This window comes from Grus americana, chromosome 5 (assembly GCF_028858705.1).
Source record: "Grus americana isolate bGruAme1 chromosome 5, bGruAme1.mat, whole genome shotgun sequence".
Taxonomy (NCBI): Eukaryota; Metazoa; Chordata; class Aves; order Gruiformes; family Gruidae; genus Grus; species Grus americana.
In genome coordinates, this window is record NC_072856.1 from 27,364,779 (window position 1) to 27,388,352 (window position 23,574).

Genomic DNA, 23,574 nt, shown 5'->3' on the forward strand with positions numbered 1-23,574 from the left:
CAGATGGAAGCCAAGAACTCCTCTGCAATTGATCTGCTTATATATATAGAGTAGCCTAGACTCACGCCAAAATGCTTCATTAAAACCAGAACTAAACCATATGAGTCAGTAATACAGAGAAAGGTATAGTTACTGATGAAGGTATCACATATTCGATGGCAGTTCTCTTGCAGCTTGAGACATCAAAAACTTTATTGGAGGAAACAGTATGTTAAAAAAATATTTCCTAACAGAAAATGATAAAACTATGCCTTGTAATTCTTAAAAATAAAAAAACCCCACCATGTAATAAGGGAAAACACACCAATGTGTACCAAACTTCCTTTGTTGTTATGTTTTTCCAAAGCTCCTATTCTCTAGTGCTTTTCTACTGAATTCCAGGTGCCAATTTCACATTGCTAAAACAGTTTTCTTCAAAACATTTACAGAAGCTGCAGGAAATCCAATCTTTACAGCATGTGACCAAGCATAAAAAGAGATTACTGCTTTATATGCACATTGCAGATTGTGTGCAAAAGACTGTAAATAGTCCCGCTACATCTGTTGTGGATATGTCACTATTTATCTTTCTCATTTTTTCCTACATATTCCAACACAGTGACTCAGCAAACACAGCTGAGCAGCTTTCCAGAATGATGGAGAAAGATGCTTGTCAAATAGTGATCTCACCATCAAATATCTATTTTGCATTATGGTGAACTCTACTACAGACCTTTCCTCAGTGGAAGACAGACAATGTAAGATTGCCACAGTTCACCAATTCTGACTTGAGGGCCCTTTCACTTCTGCAAGAATACAAACTAAAACAGAGCAGAGATTTGTGATTAGGAATGCAAGAACAGGGATAAGGCAGGAACTACCCAATACCACAGATATTAAAAACAAGTAGACTGATGGAGAAAATAAAATTAAAAAAAAAAGACCTTGTGGCATCCCAAAAGGAATATGATGAGCACTATGAAATACTCAACTGATGAAATTACTTACGGCAAAATAACCACGAAAAACACACATACATAAGGGTCCTTAAAGATTTTCTTAGGAACACCAATGCCTTGTATATCTATTTTGTTGTACTACAAAATGCAGACAGTAGGATGGACTGGGGAGTAGGAAAACTATCTTGGTTATGCACGTTTGTGAAAAAATACTTCTCTATTACCTTCTAATCAAGATCAGAGATATCAATTTTTCAACCAACCCTAGGATTTTGTCCTTTGCCCTCTCTCCCTAAATTATCCAGACTTGTTTCAAGAATAAATTTACACATTTGAAGTGTGTCACAAGAGTCTGATTTTAACTCCCAGCTGGGATGATGTATACATCTCCAAATTTGTACTAGTAACATTAACAACTATGATGAAAAGCAATAAAAAAAAAATTGGAAGCATAAACAGAGTTATGCTAGAGTTATGAACTAAAACTAGACAGAGTATAGTACATTCAACTCTAGCCCAGACAAAAAGCATGAACACAGTTAACTCAGATACACATAGTCCCAACGCTCGTACCATTTGCCAGGTTTCTGGACTTTGGCTTTTGGAAAATTTCAAACTTTTTTTTTTTCCAGTTTTATTAGCTATCAACACTGCCTATATGCAATTGGCTTTAACCATCATTAAAGGAAGCTCAGTTTCATGGCAAATGTGTTTCACTTCAACATTCAAGGCTGTAAGAAGGAATACAAATATACCCAACTACATAAGGTCTGCATAAGGTAGTCAGTTCACTTCTGCTGCAACTATTCTGACAAAGACCACAAATAAATACGTAATTTCCATGATGTAAGGGAATAGGAAAGAAGTGGGCAAAGACTGCACTGCTGCACCAGTGAATACCTACCAGAAGCATCATAATCTGACCACACTGCATATAAAAGTTGTGATTGCCTCTTCAAATAGCAAGAGCACAGCACAGCTCAAGTCAGTGTATAACTAAGTGAAGGGTTATCTACAGATCACTACTCTGTGCTGACAAGATCCTGATATCAAGTGCTAACATTCAGATGCTATGGCAAGTTCTCTAGATTTTTCTGTCACCAAAACAGGATTATAAGTTTCTTGAGTGCACGCAGCACCAATGGTAAACGTCCTTCATGTTCAATTCTATGTTACTCCTTTGGCTACAAGCCTTCCAAGATTGTCCTGCTTACCAAAAAGATTCTTTACCTTTCCCCCCTACCCCATTTTTCTTTGCAAGGTTTTGGACTCATCTGAGCATCCACTTACCTGTAAGATTCTCAAGAATGTGGGAAGAAAATACTACATTTTCTAATATATTGGCAACATGTATAAACTACAGTGGGAATCAGTGTGTTATTCCCATTAATATATGCATTTTTTTCCAGCTGTTTACTCAACAGCAGTCATCCCAATCAGCATATTTGTCAGGCTAGGACTTGTTGCAATGTTTCTTACAAAGAAACAACTCTGGGAAAAGCAGGAATTCATAGATCCTGCCTGTCAGATGAAAATACCAACGCTGTTTCTGCTGTCAAGCAATTCTATAATAAAAACATCACGCTTCAGGTGGCAGATCTACAGGTTCTGGACAAAATTCACATAATTTTAATCACAAATAAACCAAGTTACCCACAACCCCCAAATCTTCCATAGCGCTCATACAAAAAGCATACCTCATGCACAGTAGATGGGGTATTGAAATCCCATTTCTAATATGGGTTGGAAAAAACTTAGATTACAAGGAAGAAACTTCGCCACTCTGACAACTCTTCTCTGTAGAGGTAAGACTGGAAGGCAACAAACGGACTTTAACAGAAAGGCTTTGTGTCCATTAGCAACACTAAGTGGAGAAATATGCAACTATTATAGGTTCCCCAGAAAGATTTATCAACAAATTCAGTCCTGCAAATCCATCTACTCTGCGGAGAGAGACTTTGAAAATGTCTCTCATAGCAACTTATTCACATTAGCTGCAAAATCTACTCGTTGGAGCTTCTTGCATGAGTGCCCAGTTCATTCTCTTTCCACTGATAACTGAAGAGCAAAGGAGAGGCAGACAGCACTCTTATGCAGTGCCCTAGGGATCACGGAATCCCAAGCAAGAGCCTGTCAGGAACCATCAAGCACATTATCCCAGCTGAGATTTTCTGCCCAAAGGGCTGCTTCACAGCTAGGTCACCGACAGCAGCAGCATCATACCAATCGCATGGCTCTGTGCAGTCTTGCATTGAGTGTGATAATTTTGCCTTTTTCTCTCCAGAGCAGAAGACATGTAGAAATCCTGAGAGTATTTGAGGAACATGTGAAATATTTTTGCAATTGCTCATAAGATTATATCAGAAAGAGTATCAACATTTTCTATAAGAACCTGAAGTACTGTTATCTCCCAGAGGCTACTGAGTTGCTCAAAACCAATACACACAGAACTAACACTAAAAAAACCAACCCCAAAACAACCAACACACCCCTCCCCCAAAGAGTCTTACTGAGAAATTCTAGTGAATGGCTCCATCTCTCAGAAAGGGAATCTGGCACAACCTGTAAAAGCCCTAAGGACCTTATCAGTACTATACAATTGTATAAAGCACAGAGACGACGTTCTACAATGCTAGATGCTGTAAAGTATATGCAGTACAATATCATTTCTTTCTTGACGAGCTTACGCTATCCTTGCAAACAAGACAGAACAAGTTATTGTGAAAAGGGGAAAGATGCAGAGCAGATGATAGCAAGATGATAATCATGATAAGGCCTACATACATAGAGATGCAAAAAGAAAATAAATAAAAAAATTGATGGCTCTAAGCTAGCTCTAAGAATCTCTCCTCTTTATAAGCAGATAATTCAGCTTATTTCCAGTTGCCAATTAAGGTTGTCTTCAGTGAGTGGCTTATTTCTCATGGGCATCCCATCTGTCCCATCCCTGGCCCTTCCCCCCTGCCTTTCCCCCCCCAAGGGTACTGAGATCATTTTAAAGAGGAGGACATTGTTTACTCTACAGATTTATTTAGGTAATGCTGTATAGCAGTACAGGACTGAACAAGCCAAAAGTTGTTCTGACACCAAAGCCTGTGTCATTGCTATTGCCAGAGAAAGCCAAGAGAGCAGTATCATATTTGTCCCTAAGGAATGAGTTGAACAAATTGTTCCAGCCAATTCAGACAGCAAGAGAAAATGAGATACTTTCATTGCTAGAAATTGATACTTCTCACCATAACAACATCTTCATATCCAAGGATCTCAAACTATATAGCACTGGCAGTCCTGTTACTTTGAACAAAGCAAATGTTCCTTTGTGTAAAACAGGGCTCTACACAGTGCAGACCTGGTATTTTGAATTGCCAGGCACACAACAGATCTAAAAGCAGTATCTGACCCCCAACCCTCCAAATACACACATCACAGACACCTTCTAAGATAAGTATTAGCAAACTGTCACACAAGATCCAGCCAGGGCACTGCAAGTTAGAGCCAGCAGAAACATCCTTTACAGAAAAAGGGGATCTCAGACATCAGCTTGCAGAGCCCAGTGGAAGTAGCGATGCATCTGCAAGCTAAAAGCAGGATGCCTTTCTCAATCATGCTCCAGCTGGCAAGGAGACATTTCACTAGAAACAAAAGAAAACAAGAAATGTTTTGGGAGAAGAACATAGACAAAAAATGCCTTTTCCCGTGTCTCCAGTTCACTTGTTTATCAAACAAACTGTAAAAGTGATAGGAAGAGTTTTCTGTCCAAGGTAAGTTATCACTGGTTAATATTTCTGAGCTTTCCAAAGAGTCTTGAAGAGAGTAGCACATCTACCTGCAAGCTGGAAGAGAAAGTTTCAAGCAAAGGGTTAGCCCACAAGAAAAGCAAAAATTACTAGTAGGAAGTCTCTTGGTCAATTTTTTTTTTTTTTTGTTGCTTCTTCCAGCTGAAGTGGAAAAAAGCCACACAGGCTCCCTTTAAGATCCCAGAAAATACAAAGCGGGATGCTATGCACATTCCCTCTGCGTGATCAAATGCATTAGCATGGGGGCCCTGTTTTTCTTCAGTACAGGAAAGATCAAGAAAACAGGATGATAAATAATGTATAGGAAGAACATGTCCCTTTAAGATATGCTGGCACAGAAGTTAGGCTGGAAGAAGTAAAGCAGCATTAGTTTGTAATTACACAGAGAACTTTCAAGAATCTGCATTTCATGGAGATTCAAAAGCAGAACAGAGATTTCTTGGGTTTGTAATGAACAAATACCAGTAGCATTTCAGCATATCTATAAAATCAAGACTAGTCCTAAGAGAGACATAATTTTACTCATTTAGCTAAAAGATGTGGATTAATTGGCAGAAAGGTGATTGATCCCTATTCCTGTAATGGTCAGGAGTGAGTCAGATGAGGGGAGCCTCAAGGACTCCCAAGATTGCAAGCAGATGTCCACATGATTGGGACAAACGAACAATGGAATAAAGTGGGAGAAAAAATATCCTTGAAGACTAAAAATATCCTGGAAGGAGAACTGTAGAAATGAAGGTCAGCCCCCTGCAATCAGCAATCCTGGTGCTAGGCTGTGGATAGCAGTGGAATACATACCCAATTTCATTTCCTAGAAACAACTAGAAAAACTCATTGCCTGTATTACTTACTGCTTGATCCATACAGAGCTACATGACCACGTTTTCAGCTCTGAAATTTCACTCAGGTAAGCTAAACCCCCAAAGATTTTCTTATTTACCCATAAAAATAGTTGTTGTAACTAGCATAAAGATTTTAAGTTACTCACGGTGAGGTAGAACATTGCACTGCATGATGGAAAGGCCATGATTGCTCTTCAGTGGTGAATCCAGCAAAAGAGGTCCATGGAACACCACTCTATTGAAAAATGTGCCCTCTAAGAAGAGTTTGGAGAATATTTAATTCCATCCTTGACACACTAACTTCATTATTTTGGAAAAGTTACAGAAGTTGTTATTTTATCCCATACACACTAAAAAAAAAAAAAAAAAAAAAAGTCACTTGCTTGAGCCTACCTGCTAGCTTTCTAAACCCTGGGCTCGGTCTCTAATTTTAAGTGAGCATAAATAGGGAAAGCACAATGTGAAAAACTGGACACCCTAATACCAATATTTTCAAAATATACACATGCCAATCCTCTCATGTAGAATAACCTGGAACAAGGAAAACACTGGGAGAGTGCACCTTCTGGAATCTCATAAGTTATCTTTGAGTTTGAAGATACTGAGATTAAAGATAAAAATCAAGATCAAGCTTATCTGCTTGGCAGAGCAATACAAAACCGGTGTAGCCTTCAAAGCACAGCCTGAACAAATGTTGACAGTTTGGTGGATGAATAGAAGTCTATTGGGCAGTGGGGGCTCACCACTAAGCCCTGGGAGCCAGTACGTATGACACTTTTGTAATAGGAAACCGGGTCTACCTACACCCATGTTGCTGATCATTTATTCCCCACTTTAAATAAAGAATCCCACATTTCAAATCTTAAAGAGTTTCACAACTCTCAAAATTACTAAGCCTGTTTGTGCTTTGGTACAGGGACAGTTTGATCTGCTAAACTCCAGACATACTATAAAAGGAATAAAGAAAAAAAAAAAAAAAAAAGAGAATTACTAGTTCTGTATTAATCACAGAAAAAACAGACATGCAGCCTTTTCCTGTCTTTCAAGAAATCAGAAGCTCCACAGAACACTGAGTGCGAATAAAAATAATTTTAGGAATTCACATCTTTGAAAATAAATGGGGAAAAAATGATCTCTAGCACCGAAGTCAGTCAGAGGGTTGTGCTCTACGGTGATGGTTTTGTTTGTTATAATGAGCTTGAATTACTATTTATTCTTTCAAAGGTAGAAGAGGAATAGGAAGTTAAAAGCAAGTGGTTATCATGTCATGATTAAGAAATACTATAGAGAAGCAATGTGAGCAGTTTCAAAAAGTGTGGAAGACCTCTTTGCTCACCATTTATTTTTTTTAAGTATATATGGTCATAAGTTTAAAAAAGGCCCTGAGGTGTCAGCTTGAAAGCAGGTGCAAACCAAATCCGATCTGGAGAAATGCCTGAATGATGACTTCAGATAGGTATTTCAGAGCCACCTTGCCTTCAACCCTGGTAAAGAAGTCCTGTCGGTGGGTGGAGGTCATGGTAGTCATGCTCTTTATCTTTCCTAAGTTCTTCTTTACTATTTGTTCAGCTGACTAATCTCAGCATTACTTTCTGTGGAAACTCACCTTTATCAGTTGGTGTATCATGATTCCGCATCACACCAAATGCACAGGTGGTACTTTCATTTGCCCCCAAAACCTGCTCTTGGTGATTAATTCTTCCCAACTGTCACTTAACAGTGACCACTACAACTTACTCAGAACATGTAATTATACTGTTCATTGGTTTGTATAGTAAGAGTTTCATTCCTGAGACTATGCATTTTTTTAAATTTGGTAACATCAATCTCCTTATAAAAGCCATGTAGTACCAAGTATTATTTGCTTCTAAAATAGATTTCTGAGGTCTTTTAAAATCAGCATTCATTCTAGTTACACTACGTTACAGAGAAAGGTTAACAGTAAACTAAACAGCCTTGATAAGCTGCTTGATTCTTCTAGAAAAATTGCCTTTATGCTGTTTTGCATGGTCTTCCAGACTTTGCAGATGATTCACTCCAAGTGAAAGGTGGAAGTACTTTGTTAAGAGCAAAAGAGATAAGGTACTACCAAGAAACCATATTTTCTTGTTACAATGCCATCTACCTAAAAGATCTGTTATATGAACAGATGTAGCAAGATGGCCCATAGCTTACCTCCTCTGCCAAGATGGTCAATACCATGCTAGTCTTGAACTGCTTGTTTCCTTATCTCAAAAAAAGAAAAAAGCTTTCAGAATTTCTCCTCAGACTTGCTGCAGTATTTATCTCACTCATTTAACAGTAAGAGTCTCAGTTGTTTAAAAGTTGAAAATGTACATGGGGCAAGAAAATATAATGCAAGTTGTCCAATCAGTCAAATTAGCAAGTTACATCTCATTTGGAGATTAGATGGACACTGATGTGCAGGAAAGAAAACAAAACCAAAACAAAAACAAAAAAACCCCTGAAACTGTGGTCAACTGAGAAAGCAAGCTACTCCTGTGCTTTGAGATACTCTTCCACTGCTGTATTACAGAGATTGCAGTGAAATACTCTGCACATTGATTTGCCTCAGAAAAAGATAACAGGAAAGGAAGCAAGGAAAGATTTTTAAATGAACATCAAAAGACAGAAACATATAACTACTGCAAGCACACACATTACCAAGAGATCTTTAATGAAGCTACCTGGAAGAGTTTTTGATGTTGTGCAAGACATCAACGAGTTGGCAAAACATACAGCAATTGGCTGAGTCAATGTCAACAACACTGAAGACCAGCACACAGTTCTTCCCCAAAAACACTCCTTCCAAATTAGTAGGAAGAGATTATCTGTGCCAATTATTATATTCATTATTTAAGGACTTATGCAGGTTTTAAGGGAGGAAGAGGCTTTCTATTAAAGCATTCAACAGGACAACAATCACACAAGGAGACAAACCAGTTCAAATTCACACCCAGAAAAAGAAAGAATGAATGCTGCTGAAACCAGAAGCAGTCTCTGCTTTTGACACCAACAGCCGTGATTAAGGCAAGCAGCATTTGGGTTTCTATATGCTTTTAAAAGCTCTGTTCCCCAAAGTGACTGCTTCACATGAATATTTGTAATAGGAGAAGTACTGAACTGTACGAAACCCATGCACGTTTCCGAAACATGCTCAGGCAGCCCTTGGCTAACCCAGAGAAATCCAGCATTCACAACATAATCAGCATGTGTCCAGCTCCATTCTCCATGTACCCTGCCTGTTTCCAAAAGCCCCCCTCAGGCTGGCCCTATTGGCAGCGTCCTGATGTACTTACTATTCAGTGAAGAACCTGGCAATGCCATACTGACTAATATCTTCTCTGTTCTCCAGCAGCTGGCTCACTGCATCCTCCATGTACGTGAGGACATGTCTTTGAGCTGCAAATAAAAGACAGTAAGAGACAGAAATTAGAATACAAGGGGCCTGCAAAGCACAGAGTGAGACTAGCCGAGTTGCGTGCCTTACACAGCAAGCCAACAAGCATTTGCTCCCTCAGTTACAGAGTAGAAGTTTCATTCTCCTAGATATGGATAGTAAAACTCCTGACCTAAATCTTGCTTGCTTTCCTGGCTACATAGAGTTAGTCATTAACAGTGCTGACCTTTTTTTTTTTTTTAAATCCCCCGAGATTCTGGAAGTGAAAGAAGAGGAGAAGTTGTGAGACTGCCTCACTGGAAAATGCTTACTCAAGAGGAGTTCCTGATCTCTGTTCTGAGTCACAGTCATCTTTCATATACAGATGGTAAATGCCGTATCTATGGTGCTGTTGCACAGCTTTAGGTGTTCCCTGCCCTTCCCTCCTTACCAAAGCCAAGTAGCTCCAGGGTTGTTCTGTAAAGTTTTTTTCCTAAAGGTGCAAATAAAAGTACATCTGTTTCCATACAAGCATCAGTGAATGTTCATGGAGTGGCAGGTGGGGAACAGGTCTCGATGCCAAGAGAGATTTATATTGCTCAACAGTCAGTCTCAAATAACTGCCTAAATCAAACATAAGGGCATTTCAGAAGTGGTGGACCTGCCAGTACCCAACCACAGAACGCCACTCACTTATAAGACTTCTGAGTAAAGATATTTTGGTATGACACAAACCATTTTGCTGCTTCTACAGGGGGCAGACTCTGTACAAATCAAGCATTTGCCAGGGAGGAAGCAGCACAGATTTGCCACTGAGGCCCTTTGATGTTTTTGGCTAGAAACCAAGTTGGAGCAACAAAGAGCTCAGTCTGAGGTGATGCGCCAGCTACCAAGCAGTAGACTTTCCAAATCTACAAGTTCAACAATCAGAAGACAAGTCACAACGAACCCAGGAAAATCATTCCTAACCTGGAAAGCACACAAACCCTGTTCCCAAAGCACACACCTCCATCCTAAACACGTATGCTACTGCACCTTTGCAAGTAGTGTCATGTCCTAAAAAGAGCAGGAGAAAACCCTTAGGGGATATAGGAAAGGCAAAGGCTGTTCTTGCTCCTTGCCAATCTGCTCCAGACTTGGCAGCTTCATCCTCTCACCAGCAACTGGCCAACCTCAGACCCACATCAATATTCTTCAAACCATTGTAATTTGTGCTTAATATCCTGGTAAGCATCAAGCCTGTGCCACTTGATACACAGCATAGAAGTCCTTTTCATCTTAGTGTGGGGCAGGTGGACTTCAAGAGAGGCCCGGAAATGATTATTCCCAGTGGATATAGTGATTAAAAGTATGTATGAACATTGATTGCTATCAGGGGATTTCTCTGCCTAGAACACTTTTCAGGACAATGGTAAAATTGGTTAAGCACACCCTGAAAAATACCTTGCAGCTGATAGCAAAATGGTGAGCCAAAGGTTCAAAGATATCATCTGGCACTAAAAGATACAGGGCGTAGCTTTATTTAATTATTTTAATGCAAAGGAATAAATTTAATTTATGTGAGTGATTAAAGAAAAATAGCTCTGCGCACCTGTGTCCCCTGAGGGAGGAATGAGTCGTGCAACTCAGTCACAGGCTCAAGATAACAGCAACTGGGTAACTTTATTTCAGCCCATCCTTCCTCCCTCTTCATTATGCAGCCCATCTTGCACTCAGAAACCGTGGTCCCAGGCCCCTCTTGAGCTGTCAGCCGTACCAGATGAAGCCAGGAAATGGTACTGGCAGACAGGCTTCCACTCATCTCAGCCTGCAATAAACTTCTGCTCAACTGCAAAACCATTCTCAAAACTTTGTGGGGAAGTATACACTCCTCCTTTTGTAGAATAGCCCCTATTAATGAAACATATTTTTGTTATTTTGCGTCTTCAGAGTCATTAGCCTCTCCCCTAAAAGCCTGTGGGAATAGACAAGCACAGTCCCACAGTGCTACACAGCACAATGGGGCTGACCTCTATAACAAATACCTTTGAGCCTGCTCCTGGAGAATAAATTAACTTTCAACACTGAATTTCAGACGTTTCTGTCACAGTTAAAAATGTACACAAATATATATGGGTCACTGTTGAATACAGTTGCTGGTAAAAGGATATTTCTGTTAAGCTTTTTGTTGAATGGCCTAAGGATCCTGGCAAAGAACCTCTCTCTCTATTTCCCAGAAAATAGGTAGAGGCGTGGAGGAGGGAAGAAATTGGTGAGCAGAGAAGCTGAAAGAAAATAATAGCACTTGCAATCTCCTTGAGAAGTCTGTCTCTGACTTTTCAGCTGCTGTGCTGTTTTCCAGGTAGCACAGTTCACACTGCCAAACCAAATTCCAGCTCTGGCTTCCAGTTTGCTGGCTGCCCAGTTCCATGGAATGGTACAAGTAGTATGTTTCATAACCCAACCAACTCTACCCTACACAGAAAAGTCACAGAATAAAATTTAATTTGCAGGCAGGTTCTAGCAGGCCAGAGAAGCAAAATAAAGTGCCAGGAGTCTGGTTATAGCAAAATAGTAGTTCCATAATTTATACAAATGGTACTTTCCATAACAAACACTGGAATCATACTGGAATGTTAACTATTTATGCAAGCAGAGTTAAAAATCCATGGCGTCCTGTGCAAAATAAATGGGATGATTCATATGTTTTTAACAGTTTCAAAAAGGGAGGGAGATAATCATAGAATACCAGGTTGGAAGGGACCTTGAGGATCATCTGGCCCAACTGTAAATGGTGTATTGGTATACATGTTGCTCATATCTTTGAGGCTCACCTTGCAATAATAAGGCAGCAAGTCCAATTCAGAATGTAAAGCCCGAATGCTCGTGCAACTGTGCTATTCACAGCTTGCTGTCTCTACTAATTTTCTTAATGACAGAACACCAGTATACTGCAGCTTCCATGCAGGTGGTATTACAACAGGTTATCATCCTCAGCATTTATTTGTTTATGGCTTATTGCAACAAAGGCTGTCCTCCCTACTTGTACAAAACCTTCCAAGTTAATGGTTCATGTAACCCATATTTGCTAAACTCTTGCCTGAAATCCCATGCACCTACCCCAAACAGTAAGTAACTGTGCCTGCCACAGTCATTTGGTAGGTGCCACTCTTTGCTGTCAGCAAGCTTTGCTACCAGGCAGCTTTCACAGAAAGATCTGACAGTCTAAGTTCACAGAAGAGTCTTCTGGCAGCCCATGACCTGATGTTAAGTAGATACCTTCACACAGAGTATCTTAATTCTTATCACTAAACCACTAACAATGATGTTACACTTAGAGCCTCTGTCCTATCAGTAGCAGTATATAAAGTACAGCTCATTCAAAATTGGCTACTGCAGCACTTGAGAGAACAGCCTCTGATGGTACTACTACCACATTCACGTGCTCACACTCCCAAGGTTCAAAGCAAATTTTTGAATCAAAGCACTTTTGGTGCAGAACCAAATTCAGGGATAAACAGTGGATGTTCAATTTGAGCACAGCCAGATCAGGTCATATAAATCTGTAAGTATGTGTATGTAAAAGGCAAAATACGAATTGCATCCACAGTTAATCCACAATCTCTACTGACTTCACTGCAACAGATTAGACAATCACAACTAATTCCATTTAGCCATAACTGCACCAAATCGTTTTGCATGTCTATTTAAACTAGTAAAAATAGTCCTTTTATAACCACCGAATGACTTTTTTCAATCTTCTTATGAGAACAAACAATCCACTAATTCATAGGTTTGATTACAAAGATTTTAAAAACAAGCATTGATACCTGAAAAAACTTGAAGGATAAGGAAAATTTAATGTAAATACTACCACTGCATGAAACAGAATATATGCACTGAAATTCTCAAAGCCAGAAATTCAGGAAGAAGGAAGGAAATACACGTCACCTTTAAGTCAGAAATACATGTCACCTTTAAGTCATGATATTGCATATATGCAATATTTTTATTATTCAACAGTGCTCAGGAACGGAGAGGATTAAGACCTGGGAAGTGCCACAGTACTGTCTGTGTCAGTTACGTGATACCTACTTCAGCACATATTGGCAACACAAACACATTAACCATACTATTTTTGAATATTAGTTTCCTAGTTTTACAACTTAGATGTATCTCCCTAATACTACATTGATAAGCTTCTCTTTCCAACAAATTTGCCTTTTCTAAAGGCAGAGAAGAAAACCTGAGGATTGGTATATCAGCACACCTACCAAGAAGTGATGCTGCATGCCATACTTGAAAGGAATAGCAAACACAGGATGGCCAGAGGATGCAATAAAAATAGCAGCAGATGCTGCAAAAGAAAAATAAAGTGCACCAAACAAGGTGAAGAAAGAGTATGATTGGAATAAATTGGTATCAAATAATACCTTGTTTAAAGGAGCAGCAGAACAGAGCCCTGCAGCAGAGGTAAGTATTTATCAAATTATTATCAAATCAGCTAGCTACATCATTGCTCAACTCTTCGTGAGAGATGACTTCTTCTGGAACATGAGCTGTCTACCAAAACAATTTGTACTGTACGCACATAAGAAGGCTTTTTTTTTTTTTCTTTTTATGGCTGGTTCATTCCTGGCATAACTGAGTACGTTGAAAAATCAGGAGTGGGAATTCCTGGATAATAAGACCAACTTTTGTTAATTATTTGCCTCCTCCTCAACTGAAGTGCCAAAAATACACACTATTTGATGCAATTAACATTATGATTCATTTCAGTTATCAGAGGTTCAAGAGCATAATAAGCTTTAATGTATTTGGAATATTTCTGGCATTTTTTAATCTCTAAGAGTGTATAGCGTAACAGCTAAATACCCTTTCAGTATTTATTCTAAATTGGAGCTTAACTAAGGACATTGCTGTATTACGCACATTGGAAAGAAACATCTACAGTAACACAAAATCAATTTCATGCAAATATTACCAAAACAATAATGATGTGAGTGGGAATTAGTAAGGATAGAAACTGCAAGAATAAAATCACATCAGCTCTGGAAGTTTTTCCAGAATTAATGGTCTCGCAGGATGCTGTTTTTAATCTTTTCAGATATCATTAGGGATTTAATCTCTTCAGATATTGCTAAGAAATGGCCTGAGCAAGAGAAGTATGTAAACAAAATAACCAACCTAAAAGCTAAATCACTGTACCACTGTAGTTCCTTCTAGCTTTGCACAGTTTCACAGTGTAATTTCCTATTATCCCTCAAAAAAAGTTGGTTGTTTTTTTTTTTTTTGAAGGGCAGAACATGTAATGAAGTACAAGCAGACCTTGTCATACCAGAGATAACACCATGATGCGAGACATGCACTGTTACTCAGGAACACATGCTAAGTGGCCGCACGGCACAACTATATCGCATTTCGTACGTTCACAATTTCAAAACCACTTTCAACAAAAAATTTAAGAAATGTTTCAGTTTATAATTTAATCTTGACCATAACTGAAAATTTGTTTCAAACAATTAATCAGCATATTAATCACAGATCATGACATTGTACTCTTACCGTTTGCACTCCTGAGGCTACACACAGACTTAATTGTTCAAGCCCCTCCAGCAGACCACTTCCTGCAAAATGCCACACAGCTGCTACAAATCACCACCTCACCAATGCAAAATTGTTGAGTTATTGGGTTTAAAAAAAACAAAACCCACAAAAAACACCAAACTGAATTTATGCAGTGTATTATTAACATTGTGGAAGTAATTGTCATTCTAGCTGGTTACAAGGGCATTAAGTAGCCTAATGGTTCCCTACCTATTCCTACTGAAAAAAAAAGGACTGTGTGCTCTCCAGTTCTGGAAATCTACCTAGATCAGGATCAGATTTCACCTGTTGCCTTTCAAGTTAAGGTGGAAATCTTGTAGTGCAACAGCAGGTTTGGGGATGAAACCTCCATCTTTTGGAGGAAGTATTAGACTGAGTCTAAGAAGATTCAAACATATCTACCATTTCTACAAGCAAAATCTTACACATCAGTGGGGAAGTCATTCATCTTCCACATTATAGTTCTCCTATGTGTACAACAGAGAAAGAAATAAAATTTTAAAAAAGAAAAAAAGCAGGCATTCTCTTCTCTTTTTAGACCATAAGCTCTTTCAGCCAGAGCGCCTCACAGAAGCTCATCAAATATCTAGACTGAGAGAAGACTCAGTATAAGCTGAAATGTCTGGATAACAACGTAACTTATACATTAATTATGCTGTTAAAGAAAACAATTGCACTTGGACTTTCCAACTCGGTATTTCTTAAGACTGTTTAGAGGAAGAGTAAACCCTAGGTACCTGCAAAGTCTCTACACAACAAGACTTCTCTGCTGAGAGCGACTCAGTTTTGTAAAAGCACCAATACCATGTATACGTTCTTTCTAATCACGAAGCCCGAGACTTCTTATGAAAGAGATGAGGAAACATGACCATGTTTCTGGCACTTAATAGCCCCGTGCTTTACTGATAAGACACTTCCCTAACAGAGTATTTGTGTTCTTACATGTCTTACATTGGCAAAGGAAGAAAAGAAAGCACATCCTGGAGTTGGGGAGTAGAGGGGAGGAGAATCCAGAGAAGAATAAAAGTTCAGAAATTTGCAATAATCTACTGCTTTTTCTCTGTGACAGGAAAGGGTGGGAGGGAATACAATTTGAAGTTTCAGAAGACAGCTGCATGAGCAGAACAATACACTAAATGCTCCATTGCCTGCTATAAATAACTGAGCAATCACCAGTTATTAAACCATAATGAGGAAGGCATGGAAAAGTGTCTCAAATAGGCCTCATTTTGCCTACTGTAGTTCCAGTTTCATCCATCAAATGAAAAACACATTTTCATCACTATCCCAAACAATAAGTGTTGTTTATTCAATGAAAACGCTGTTTAAAACGTCCTGCTTGTTACAACAACATCTTCACTGTAGCCTTTCTGCCAACTCTGCGGACCGCATCTCCTTTTCTATTCACTGAGTATCAGTCATCTCTGTTCTTCTACCTACTATCTCACAATCATTGGTGCATGAGATGTGTTGCCCTGATTTTTATTTTCCAAGAACTCTGCTGTACTAAAGTTTTGCAATTATTTTTCATCTTAAGTGAATGCTTAATTCTCTCCCTGTTCACTTCTATTTTAATTCACAACTGCTTTTATTTCCCTCTTAGAATCCAAATTGCACATGGAAGAATCATCTCAAAAAAAAGTAATGCAGCAAGTAGCATGTAATGTTATTTTGGCCACTCATTTTATTTGTTGGCTTGGTTTTGATACTGAAAAAGGAAAAGGGGAAAAAGAGGTTAGGTGAAGCTTGCCCATTCCAGGTCAGGAAAGACAGTGCCATCTGATCTGGGAGGCTCGCAGAATACTTTATGTGGCAGCCTGGGGCAACACAACTTCAGAATGAAATTACAGAAAGTGAAACTTATCACAATTGCTTACAACCCCACATCAGACAACTACATTAACAGGACTTTGAGGCACGCAATAGAACAAATTCAAAGAACGGTGATTTCAGAATGCCAGGTACACGTAGAAAACATAAAAGCACCTTATAAAAGCGTGTGGGGAGGTGTGTTTATTTGGGGAGAGGGGAGGGGAAGAGATCAGGTTTTGGGGGTTTTGTTTGTTTGTTTTTTTAACTACTTTCCTACTGCTAATATACAATTCATTCAGCAGGATCTGTGAGCAGTTTGGTAAGTTACAAAGTCTCACCAAGACAAAAACATTGTTATTGGTAACATTTACAGCTAATAACAATACCATCATGTAGCAGATCCTTTCCCCCTCCCCCCAACAGACAGCAGATATTACAACCTAAACAGGAGGATATACTAAGTGATCAACAGAACAGGCTCTTATACAAGGTATTGCTCAACCTGACATGCTCACACCTGTGTCTTTTTCTGACCTCAATGTCAGAATAATTTAGAAGGTTTTACAAAATAAAAAGGGAATGGTACATCAGCAGGTAGAACAGACATAAAAGGAGGCTCACTTTAAGTAGGCTAATAAAGCTGCTTGCACCTAACAGCCTTGCACACCTCTTAGTCTTATTTCTCAACTTCAGATGTGAAACAAAATACTGGTTTATTCTTACAGTTTAAGAATTTTTAGTTTGCTTCCTAGATTGTTTTGAGTGATTCAATCCTTACTCATAAGTTTTACACAAGTTAAGCGCCTATTTCATTAAAAACAATTAAATGAACCTAAACCCAAGTTGGCTCATTTAAAAAAAAAAAAAAAAGAAATTTTTCAAGTTTCAGCCTAGAGCAACTGTGAAAAAGTTATGAGTCTCTCAATGCGTAGGTTGAAAATGCTGACGTAGTGTGATAGAATAGCACAAAACCAAAGGGTGTATCTATATGGCACACTGTGATACTGTTTTCAAATACCTGAACTAGCTCCAGAATTGAAATCAGCAATAAGAACTTGAGCAAAGTGAGTCTCCTGAGAATCACCCAGAACAGAGCACTAAAACTCTTATTTCTGCCTTGAGTTTCCTTACCACAGAATAGCATTGCAGCTACATAAGTATGCACAAAGTACCCTACCAGCAGCTTAGCAGCAATAGCACAAAGAGATTCTACTCTAACACAAATTAGATCACTCCTTTGCTTAAATACCTCATGTCTCTTTCATGCTACGATGTACTTTGAAAGAACAGTCAGATCCCTCCTCACTGACACTATTGCTAGGCAATAACAAACTAAGCTTTTTTAGTCTCCTCCCTGCAAGGCAGGTTTTCCATTTACTGGAAGCCAGCAGTGTTTCTCTAGAGTCTTGTTCCATTTTGACTTAGCAGAGATAGCAAAATCATGGTGGAACAAGTAGCACAAACCAATTCACACCATTTCTGACCTTTCTTTGTACAAGAAATACACAGTAAATTATGTATACCTGTACAACAGTTATTACCAAACAGTCTCTTGGGCCTAGAAAGTAATGGCTGAAGAGTTTAACTTCAAAAATACTGTCTTGAACATGTTCCAAATGCTTACTACTTGTAATTCATCTCCTCTTTAGCAATTAAATGAAGTCATATTGACTTTATTCCATCCTAATTATTTTTTTTTGACACATTAACACCGAATCACTTTGCTCCTTATTTTCCTGGAACATCAAGCAGTAACACAAACTATTAGAGCCAGCTTAGAAGGATGTAGTCTGTAAGGGAGCAGCTGCTTTATAAGTTAAAAGATTTCAATTTTATGTGGGGAATATTACCAACACTACCTTATTTCAGAAGAAAAGCTGACATTCAAACCATCTCCCAACGTAAGAACAGCACCCCTTCCAATGTTAGGAAAAGAGCATAAAATAAGCTTGCTCATGGGCTAAATGAGGTTACAGTCTGCCACTGAGCAGCTGGACACCGCCTGCCTCTACTCACACGGTGCCAACGAGACAGGGGAGGAGGCCACAGCTCACCTCCCTCACGCCGGCGCTGCCTGAGCGGAGACCACACCTGAGGGCACCAGAGGGGAGCTCCCTGCACCCAGGAGGGCCCCGCAGCCCTCCCGCCTCAGGGGAGCGCTCGGAGAAGCAGCGCCCTACAACACCGACCTGTAACACTCTGGTGTTGCCACCTCCCCAGCCGAGAAGGCGGACACGAAGTCACTCCGACCCGCCTCGGCCGGCCCGGGGACACATCGCGGCCCTGAGGCCTCTCGCTGCTGTCCCCGGGAAAGCCGGGCCGCAGCCACCCCCGGCCCCACCAAGCCCTCCCCACGCCGGGCCGCAGCATACCCAGGGGACCGAGCTCTCGGGGCGCTGCCACACCGCGTCGCCCCGCTCTTACCCAGGTACTCCGGCCCCGGTAGCGAGAGCCGCTCGGGGCTCAGCATCCTCCCGCCGCCACTCCCTCCCGGCTTCCGTCCGTTTCCAAGGCGCCCGGCGCTACTCGGCCCCTCGCCCCGGCTGGGAACACGCCCCCACGCCGCCAGGGTTCCGCGCCCAAAACTGCCCTGCATCAGCCCCCGTCCCGCCCTGCCACCCCCGAGCGGGGACACAGCGGCTTCCCACCCCCCGCCAGGCCGGCCGTTCTGCACAGGTCAGGGGCTGCGGGCAAGGCAGGGAGGCCATGAGTGACCTCGTGGGAAGGGTCTTTGGAGGAGCGTGATGACATGGTAGCCTGGCCTTGAGTAAGGGGCAGTGGGCAGCATGGCGGCCTGGCTGTGAGGAATGGGGCGGTGGGCGATGCCCTGGGCAGTATGCCCCAGGGCCGAGGGACACCTCAGAGGGGGAAGAGCTAGTGAAGCTGAAGAGCCAAAATGGCACGAGGAGATGCATGCATAAAGTCATTCTGGTTAGATTTAGGTTGGAAAACAGAAGGTGCCAAATGCCAGGGGCTGTTGGGGCTACAGCTATGGGGAAAAGACCCTACTTTCAAGGTGAATAGTAACAAATTAATGAAGGGCACTGCATAGCACCCTTATTCCAGGGAGCAGGGACTGAACACGGTGACCAAGGAGGTCCTTTACAGCTGTGTCCTTCTGATCATACTGCTCCTCTGCCTTTTTTTGCTCCGGAGAGGGAGGTATGGGGAGCACCAGGAACTGTCCTTCGCTCACATGAAAGTAGGAAGCAGCAGCAAAGTCCTGAGCCACAGGGCTCTTCGTGTTCTTGTCTGAGAGCTTGTCTGGGAATGGCCCTTGTTCCAGGGATGTAGGAGAGGAAAAGCTCTTCGCATGGCTGGAAGCAACCCTGCTGGGCTCCTCTTCCCCAGAAGCTGATGGGGCTAAAATTCCCAAATTCCTTTGCAGTTTCTTGCATCACCATTACAAAAATCCCAGCCCAGGATGTAATCCCAGGAGGCTGGTTTTTTGGTTTTGTTTTTTTTTAAAAAAAAAAGGTCTGGAAGTGTTGTCTGTGTTTTTACTGACAAATGCAAAAGAGCAGAAATTAAATAAACCACTTGTTGCATGCATATAACCTGCCTTTATTCAACTGGAGAAAAGAGGTGAGCATGACTGTTGGCAACTCATCTTTAACCTACACTCAAAGGACAGCCACAGTTAAAAAGGGCAAAGAAGATGTTATAACTTACCTATTCATAAACAGATACACCCCACCCCAAATAGCCTGGACCACTCCCCTGTTTTCGCTTGTTCTGTCTTTAAAAGGGTATGGCTTAGATATAAATATTTCAAAGATGGGCAGAGAGAATAATTTAAGAAGCAGACAATGAGACAGTCCAGTGTGAAAAATGATTGGAAAAGTGTAAGATTGTCTTAAAGAGGATAGGCTTAACATATAAAGTGATACCTAAAATGATTTGTGCTACAATGAAGCTTGTTTAAAAAGTCATATTTGTTCAGTTTTGCAGTTTGTTCATTTGGATATAGGCTATAAATTTAAAGATGGGAATTTTTTTGTAATAGATGCAGTTAGCTTGTAGAATGCATTGACACAAGATATTTTTGAGGCCAGGAATTCAACAGCATTTAGAAAGGAAGTAGATATTTTCAAGCAGAATGAGAAAACACAGGATTATGTTGTTACATATAAAAGCATAGGGGAAAAAAAAGAGCACAACATCTGTAGGAATATGAACTATCCTACTTCACAGTGAAGCCAATTACCTGACTAATGGGGTTTTGGAAAACATTTTTCCTAACATGATGTCTATTCCATAACTGCTCACTTTAGGGTTTCTGGCACTTTTCAGTGAGGTATCTGGTTCTAGGCCACTGTTGGAGAGGAGAAATGGAATTTGATAGACCGCTTGTGATCATTAGGTTTAAGAGCACAGTTCCTGCACTTTTAAAACTAGCGTCAAGATCTCTACTTTCACAAGCAATCCTTTATCATCAGCCAGACAGTTTCACTGGTGTTCAAAAGCCAAATCTAAAAGCCTTCCTCTCCCATATTGCTGTTCAGCTGAGCTGGTGGGAGCTTTCCACATGTTGTGCACTGTTTTGTTTTTGTTGTTTAAACCATTTCTGTAAACCACAATTTAACCTTGATCAATATCTGGAGCACTTATTTACAAGAGGCCTTCAAAGTCCAGTTTTAAGTATACAATCTAATATTTCTATTTTTAATTCTCTCTGGGATTTTTTTTCTTGTTACCGTTTGGTCTCTATATGTTGGACTTCATTATTTCCTTTGAACCAGCTAAGGGAATCCTTTTGGACTCTTAGCCCATTTGTGGTCATAATAATGATAAGTTTCAGTAGTAGTGGCGCCTGACTGTTAACAACTCAAAGAAAACTATATAAAAACAAGATGTTGTTTCTGGAGCCATTTATAGACTTCCCTGTTTACTATTATTTCTCTCTGGGCTTGCCAAAGCCAGGATTAGGTGATATAACAGATCAGCTGAAGCACTCACCTGTTCTCTCACACTCATGACCTGAAAAGGGAGCAATGCTGCCAGCCTGGCCATAGATACTAAGTTTGTTTTCCCATATTGATTTTAGAATCCTAGACTAGTGCATTTTAATAAATTGAGAAGGCTTTTCTGGGTCACTGGAAAACATCTGCAAGTTTAATAGCTGCCCCAAAAGAGGCAAATCTAACAGTGGCTTCATGTTCTTTTTGGACCCAACTGGAAGAATGATGGTGAAAAAACATATTTTTCTCTGTCACAACCCTTTGGTAGATTATCAGAAGTACAGATCTCACTTTAGGGCAAGCCTATGGAGTACATTTTTAGCGCTGCCATCTACCCTGGGAATCATGGTGGTGCTTACATCTCTTAACTAAAATTGCTGAGGTTTTTTCTACCAGGTACATTTGGGAATCCAAATTAATCTTTCAAGAAAGATCAGTTGGACTACATTGATATATTTTGTGCACGCCCTCTTTCAGAGTTAAAGTGACTTTGATTTGATTTAGCTTAATTCACTTCAAAGTGTGGTTTAAGTAGTCTTTCAGAAATCATACCTTTAGGTAAGTTGGGCTAATTTACTTATATAAGAGTCCATGTGACCACAAGTTTGAAAATAGTCAGTGGTATAATTTAAATTATGTCATGAAAGAAATTTTCTTTATTATGTTATGATGCATGGACTGAAAATCTCCTTTCTGTGTCAATTTTATAAGCACTTCTCAGCAATTTAGCTTAAATCAGATTTCTGTTTTCCTCCATTCCCACATACTTTGTACCCACTATGTTAATTGCTTAGCTTGCTATTTGTTGGTTTTCTGGTCACCTTCTCAAATGATACTATCAGTGTTGAGCTGAAATATTTCCCTTTTATTAGCCAAAGTTCTCTTGAGAAACAGCTCCTCTTTCAGAGAGAGTATTATATAGAATAATAAACAGGACTAGATATCAAACAACAAATTCCAGAGGAAATGCCTTGTTTTAAACAGACTGAGTCATTTTGTCTGGCTTCTATAACTTTTCCTTGGAGTGAAATATTTTATTTGCTTAGAAATTTAACAATTATTGCTAAAGTAGTTACAATAAAGCCTAGACGTATTGGAGGAAACTTAACTTTTCTATTTTTCTTTCTTCAGGTGACAGTTGGAAATGCTATTGATTTAAGCATTACAACTAAAATGTACAAAGAACTAGGCTGTGGGCAGTCTTCAGTCCTGTGCCATCTGACTTCTATGAGATTAATGTAAGCCAGTTTCACAGAAACAGTAGGAAACTGTCTCTCGCCTTTCTTGTTCATCCTTTGAGTGTCCAAAGCCTTGTCCTGTTTTAAAACAGTTAGCTAAGAGCCTCTCTTGTGCTGGACTTAGCTTTCTGGGGTTTGGTGGTGCTTTGTATTTTTTGAGGCTTCCCACACATTTGCCAGCTGACGTTTACCTAGTACACAAGAATTAATGAAATTGCAGGTGTGATAACAAAATGTACGTATCTTAAGACAGCCAACAAACAAATCATACTGAGAGGAGAAAAACATTGAGTTAAACAACTGCCAATCTTTATTGATAATCTATTATTTTGGGCACCATAGCAGAGATAAAATTTGAGGAGAGATCTGAAGAAATGTAGAATAAGAGCTTCACATTCTATTATTTATGCAAATTATTGGAAGTCATGTAAGTGAAATTAGGATTCTCTTATGTAAGACATTTTAAAAATCAATGGCGCTGAAGCTGGATGATTCATTTATGAGTCAGTTGCAAACCCATAAAAACCTCCCATTAAATTTCTGATTTAATAATTATTTTTATGAATTATGACCAAACTGTCTAAACACATGCACTAAAAATAATATTATCTTAACTAAAAAGGTCAGCCAAAATCACAATGAAATTATGTGATGAGATCTGTATTTTCATATTGTTGATTCCTCAGGAGACATTTACAGAGAAAGATCCAGTACTTCTAGTGCTTATCCTAATCTGAGCCTTCTCAAGCTGACTGAACTGTTTATCTGGTTCATGTGTAGCACAGTGGTTTCACACAAGTAAACCAATCATTTTCCTTTGCTAATGCAGTATTAATACTAGTTTACCTCTTCAGGTAAAATCTAGACAAATAGATGGGAGTTACGTTGTTCTTTAAGATCAACGGACTGGAAAGAAATAAGATTCACAAAGTTTCTCACTCCTAACATCTGCCACAAGATGAAGTCTAGAAACAGCTGTGTGTTTTCCAGCTAGTGATAGGATGTGATGACAGTGGCAGCT

General features: G+C 39.8%; 1 protein-coding gene across 2 annotated transcripts in view; it reads right to left on the bottom strand.

Annotated features, from left to right (window-relative positions):
• The window catches only part of CSTPP1 (centriolar satellite-associated tubulin polyglutamylase complex regulator 1), an 84,086-nt gene extending 65,194 nt beyond the window's left edge, over nt 1-18,892 (bottom strand). For both annotated transcript variants that reach the window (XM_054827121.1, XM_054827120.1), the window contains exons 1-2: nt 18,779-18,892; nt 8,877-8,979 (exon numbers count right to left, since the gene is read on the bottom strand). In XM_054827121.1, the coding sequence (XP_054683096.1) occupies nt 8,877-8,979; nt 18,779-18,824 (149 nt within the window). In that variant the 5' untranslated portion in view covers nt 18,825-18,892. The remainder of the gene's footprint in view (nt 1-8,876; nt 8,980-18,778) is intronic.
• Between the last annotated feature and the right edge of the window lie 4,682 nt (nt 18,893-23,574).